At 39.0% G+C, this 5,702-nt stretch overlaps 1 protein-coding gene across 2 annotated transcripts; it reads left to right on the top strand.

Moving 5' to 3' along the window:
* The first annotated feature begins 3,017 nt into the window (after nucleotides 1-3,017).
* LOC132896107 (urokinase plasminogen activator surface receptor-like) lies at nucleotides 3,018-5,702 on the top strand. Of its 2 annotated transcripts, XM_060936824.1 has the most exons (5): nucleotides 3,025-3,136; nucleotides 3,323-3,433; nucleotides 3,578-3,724; nucleotides 4,033-4,143; nucleotides 5,073-5,702. In XM_060936824.1, the coding sequence occupies exons 1-5, from the start codon at nucleotides 3,088-3,090 to the stop codon at nucleotides 5,273-5,275; spliced, it is 621 nt and encodes a 206-aa protein (XP_060792807.1). In that variant the 5' UTR covers nucleotides 3,025-3,087; the 3' UTR covers nucleotides 5,276-5,702. The 2 variants fall into 2 exon arrangements, with proteins under 2 accessions (XP_060792808.1, XP_060792807.1); XM_060936825.1 differs by lacking the exon at nucleotides 4,033-4,143 and having other exon boundaries at nucleotides 3,018-3,136.

The following is a 5,702-nucleotide window of genomic DNA, read 5'->3' as shown; positions in this document are numbered from 1 at the left end:
TCTCTGTCAGCTTTTCGCTGACCGCTCGCCATTTTGCTGTCCTAAACACTGACAGTTCTTTGCGCGTGCGCTGCCTGTCACTGCTTGATCGCGAGCATATGACGAAAATTCGGAAAATATGAATAGTTCATTTTATAACTAAACATCAATTTTAATTGATAAAATCAACAAAATACAAGATGCAGACATGTTATTATTTGCCAAAAAGCAATTTAAAAAAATAGGCCATGACCACTTTTGGGGATTGCCTCATAGGGCCGGTTCAAGTGATGGGGGCAGAGGGGCTGGGGGGCCGGTCAAAGGGGGGTGGCGGGCCGGATCTGGCCCGCGGGCCGTAGTTTGGTGACCCCTGCTGTAGATGATTGTCTTGTTCACTTTACCAATGAGCTCACTATATATTCCTCTATATGGTGAGTAGTTAACTTGTCAGCAACTCTGGACACAGTGTAAGTGAATTTGGCCTCTGTGTCACTTCATATTTGTTCCCCAGTTTATCAGGAAGTCATGGGTTACAGCTTGAAAGTTCCTCCACATGCCAATCAACTCAAAAATGTACAACTGAAATAGGAAACATGCTTCAGTTACATTGTCTCATCTCATCTCTAGCCACTTTATCCTCTTCGACAGGGAAGCTGGAGCCTATCCTAGCTGACTATGGGCAAAGGGCGGGGTACACCCTGGACAAGTCGCCAGGCCATCACAGGGCTGACACGTAGACAGCCATTCACACTCATGCTCAATTTAGAGTCACCAGTTAACCTAACCTGCATGTCTTTGGACTGTGGGGGAAACCGGAGTACCCGGAGGAAACCCATGTGGACACGGGGAGAACATGCAAACTCCACACAGAAAGGCCCTCACCAGCCACAGGGCTCAAACCCAGACCTTCTTGCTGTGAGGTGACAGCGCTAACCACTACACCACCGTGCCACCCCAGTTACACTGTTCACTATAATTTTTCCATGAGTGCCAATAATAGTGGCACATGTGTTTCTTTAAACATAATTATTTCTTGGTGAGGGATTTGTTTTTCTCTGAACACATTTATTTCAAGTAAAGGTTGGATTTCTCTTTTTTTCCAATGTGAAATGAAGTGACTTCACCAAAAGGTGGATTTTTTTTTCCTAAGCTTTAGTTTTTAATAATCTTTACAAGGGGTGGCAATAATTGTGGTGGCTTTATATATATAAAAATAAATAACACATACACACAAGGATAACACTTACATTTCTTCAGAAATGTGCTTAAAGTTGGAATGCTTCCAGTTTCTCCCAGATGACCGTCCTTGTCCAAATATTAACTGTTTGTAACACACTCCTCTTTTATAACTTTTACATACATGTGTGATTTGAATATTGACAGACCTTCACTGTTTTTGTATTCTTTATTACTCTAAAACTACTTATAATTTTCTTTTGTTTTCCAAAATTGAGTCAAACCCAAAAAATTACAATAAAGCTAACTGGTTTGGTATGTAACACATAAGAGGCTCTTGTTTGTTTTGATTTTTTTTTTTACCTTCAAGTTTTAATCAGAAAATGTGTGTTACAATACAAAGAAACTGCTTGCTTAATTTTCCATTACACTCAGCTCACCTGACAGTACATCTGCCTTAGACAGCAAACTTTATTTATTTTGGATTAAGTTGTTTGAATAGTGGTAAATGAAATGCCTGGCGTCACTGTTGGTGGGGTAGATCAGATACATCACACAATAATCCCTTCTATATTGTGCCTTTATACATGTGTCACCAAGTTTTAGTGTGTCCGTGACCAGACAGTTGTGCAGGTGTGGTGGCAAGCAGTGAGCAGACAAACAAAGTTTAAGTTTCAATGATTTATCATTATTTAAAGTTAATAGATGCACCTGTAATTCAAAAAGCGTTAAAAAATAACGATCCATCAAAGAAATCCTTTAAAACTCAGTCCATGCAATAACAAGAATCAACGCGATCCACCACCAGAACACAGCAGAAGCAGCAAGCCAACAAGCAAGCAACACCCGGCCAACAGCAATCCCAGCGACCCAGCAAGCAAGGCAATTAAGCAATAGCAAGCAATCCCACAGTCAGCAGCAGTTAGCTTAGCATAACATGCTCGGTACCGTCCCTTCCAGTCAGCTCCTCCTCCCTACGTCAAGTTGACACTGGACGATGCCTCCGAGGGAGAGAAAGAGGGTCTCAGCAGTGGAGAGTGCCGTCACAGCCAACAGAATATCCGGTAGGCAATGTAGCTCAAAAGTGTACTTACTTTACCTGGGTGTGGCTTAACCACGACCCAGATGAAGTATCAAACGCACTGTGCACACACAATGTGGAAACCACAGTTGAATGCCGGCGCCCTCCGTTGCGCTCCGCTTGCTCTGCTGCGCTCTTTTTCCTGGTCGGTCGCCTCCCAATTCCTCCTCGCTGGACCCCTATAAATAGGAAAAAAACACGCCTACCCCACCTGTCCCCCAATCAGTCTTTCCGCGTTTGTAATAGAATAATTGACTTTGCCATTGTCCGATCATAAGGAACACCTGTGAGTTGTTTAGTTTCAGGCCACACACTAAATTAGTTCACACAGCAAACATATCAGAAAAAAAACAAACATATAATCGAGCACTGCACACTACAGTGAAAACACCACTACAAAAAAACACTGACACCTGTGTAAACATCATAATGCTATGATGGGAAAACACCCTTTTTACAAAACTCACGTAAACTTCTCACATCAATTTTACACGTGTGTACGGTGTAGATTTTCCCCACATGTCTATCTGTAGCTTTTAAAGCTTTGTATGTATGTATGTATGTATGTATGTATGTGTATCACGTTCAAATTTTAAATAAACGCCAATGAAAATTTCATTTTCTGCAGGGATCCTGATCAGGCTAAAGCAGTTACTCTTGATTTACAGGAAAGAGAAATTTAAGTCCCCATCACATTTCATGAAATGAAACTCATGGCAGAACTGTACAATAAGTCCCTCCCTTCAAATCCACACATCATCATACTCTACATTAGAATAAAACCAGCCTTACTCACATTTTCACCCCATTTGCTTCATCTTCACACCTCAACTTCTACAAAAGCCTCAATAATGAAGTCTCAAGTCACACTGCTGCTCATCTGCATGCTTTTCTCCAAAGGTAATGAATCTCTGCATTTTGAATAGAGGAAATAAATAGAATTAATTTCACTAAATCAGTTGGTCAAAAGATCCTTGGGGTGTAAAATTTAATAATTGTGCAAGAGGTGTTTTTTTTATTTTATATCAGTAGCTTTCTTTATTCAACCATTTTATTTTCATTCTCCTTTAATTTATTCTTTTTCAGCACTGTCACTGACTTGTCATCAGTGTTTGCCATCAGCATCTGGAAAATGCACCGAGGAACAGACAACCTGCTCTGATCAGTGTCTCACTTCAACCACTGCTGTTTACATGAGTAAGTGTGTGTCTTCCTGGATTTTGCCATAATAAGTAATTTATGTATAGTGTGCTATGTATTTTATTCATCTTGTAACACGTCTCAAATTCCTATTATTTGGCAAGATTGTCTAATCACACTGTTATGTGGAATGTTATGTAGGTGGTATAAAGCTTACAGATCTAAATGTTAAGACTTGTGGAATGCCAGAATTGTGTGCAACTGGGAGCATGAACATAGGAACAGCAAAAGTGACCAGCAATACCAAATGCTGTAGCACTAATCTCTGCAACAGTGAAACACTACCAGGTAAAACAAAATGCTTGTAAAAGTTGCCCAGTGTCTGTTTTCAGTGTTCACCCATTTTCATTTAAACCCAAGATGGATTTGGTCATTTTTTATTTTTATTTCACATAAACTGTGATTTAATCTTTGGCAGTTTATCGGTGTATTGTACGCATGATAGGACATAAGGCCTCTATCTGCTAATAGTAGCTTACACTAAATTATAGTTTACATATAGTCTCCAAATTATCAGATTACATATTATTGAAATACAGTAGTTCCTGGTGACATATGAAACACAATGAGCTGTTTGATTTTATTTTTCTGTTAAGCTCTTCCAAAGCAGGCTCCCAATGGGAGAATGTGTTACACTTGTGATGCAAATGATTGTTCTGGAACAGTGAACTGTGAAGGAAATGAAGATCGCTGTGTCAGTGCATCAGGTAAACTATATTTAACAAGCACAGTCACTTGTGGAGTTTGCATGTTCTCCCCGTGTCCGCGTGGGTTTCCTCCGGGTGCTCCGGTTTCCCCCACAGTCCAAAGACATGCAGGTTAGGTTAACTGGTGACTCTAAATTGACCGTAGGTGTGAATGTGAGTGTGAATGGTTGTCTGTGTCTATGTGTCAGCCCTGTGATGACCTGGCGACTTGTCCAGGGTGTACCCCGCCTCTCGCCCGTAGTCAGCTGGGATAGGCTCCAGCTTGCCTGCGACCCTGTAGAACAGGATAAAGCGGCTAGAGATAATGAGATGAGATGACATGAGTCACTTGTTTCAGAGCTAAGATCATTTACAATTTTCTCCATTTGATGTGAAGAAAAAATGTAAAAGTAAATTGTATATCTTTCTTTGTTGATTTGTTATTGTTTTTAAATCAAATCTGCAGGAACTTTAATAAGGAAAAACATTATTTTGTTTAATTGTATATGGATGATCTTTTAAGTGGACCCTTATAGATTTTTATTAATATAAATTTATATTCATATATTTTCTGACATTAGAAAGTCTATGAAAATTCAAACAGATAATGTACCAAACCCTATAAGCACCAGTGATGCTTCATTTGCACATGGAAAACCAAACATGCCACACCCACACATGCCTACTAGCCCGAAGATGAATTCCAACAAGTTGATACTTAACAATTCAATTGTTTTTACCACAGTCGTGAAATCACTCACACACACACACACACACACACACACACACACACACACACACACACACACACACAGAGTATGTATATAGTAAAGACACACAGTAAATTGGTTATTTCAAGGTTACCACTTTGAAGTTGACTTACATAAGTGAAAATATATGAAATATGGGCATTTATAAATTTAATCCTTTCTTTTCTCTCTCTCTCTCAGTTCAACAAGGTATCAATACCCTATCTGTGAAAGGATGTGTGTCCAAGAGCTTCTGTGTTGGAAGTGGATCATCAAGCATTCCAGGAATTGGCATATCACATGTGCAGTGTTGTGAGGGAAATCTTTGTAACAGTGCTAAGAGCGTCACACTGAGTTTTCTCCTCATGATCGTCCCTCTGCTCTCCTCCATCCTCTTCTACTGAACTCAGAGCTGCTGTAGTTCTTTTAAAACTTTATGAACATGAAATGCAAATGCATTTGTGAAAACTAGAAATAGAAGTAGAAATATATGTTAATTTTTGGTTGTTAAGATTTGTTTTGGTTTCTCTTAGCACAGAGTTATAAAATACACTTTTGTTTGAAAATCAATTGTGAAATTAACACAAAAAAGACATTAAGCTTTAAGCAGCAAAACCCATATAAATTGAATGAGAATTGAATGAAATATTTCTAACTCAGGTCTCTATTTTTTTTATTTTTTATTTTTTGTCAAAACATCAAGCTGCCAAACAAATGCTTTCATTTTTATTATTTGTATCTATGGCTATTGCTGAATGTTTTTTTGTGAAATAACCAAATGGCCTCCTGCATGTTCATTAAATGTGCGGAATAAAGGAATATAAAGCCTTG

The sequence above is a fragment of the Neoarius graeffei genome, chromosome 13, assembly GCF_027579695.1.
Source record: "Neoarius graeffei isolate fNeoGra1 chromosome 13, fNeoGra1.pri, whole genome shotgun sequence".
NCBI lineage: Eukaryota > Metazoa > Chordata > Actinopteri > Siluriformes > Ariidae > Neoarius > Neoarius graeffei.
This window is presented reverse-complemented; position numbering and strand designations above follow the sequence as displayed.

Bases quoted from the DNA above. Each gene is read 5' to 3' on its own strand.
- LOC132896107 (XM_060936824.1), top strand. From the start codon at position 3,088: ATGAAGTCTCAAGTCACACTGCTGCTCATCTGCATGCTTTTCTCCAAA. The intron at 3,137-3,322 runs GTAATGAATCTC...ATTCTTTTTCAG, and splicing joins CTGCATGCTTTTCTCCAAAG to CACTGTCACTGACTTGTCAT. The intron at 3,725-4,032 runs GTAAAACAAAAT...TTTTCTGTTAAG, and splicing joins CAACAGTGAAACACTACCAG to CTCTTCCAAAGCAGGCTCCC.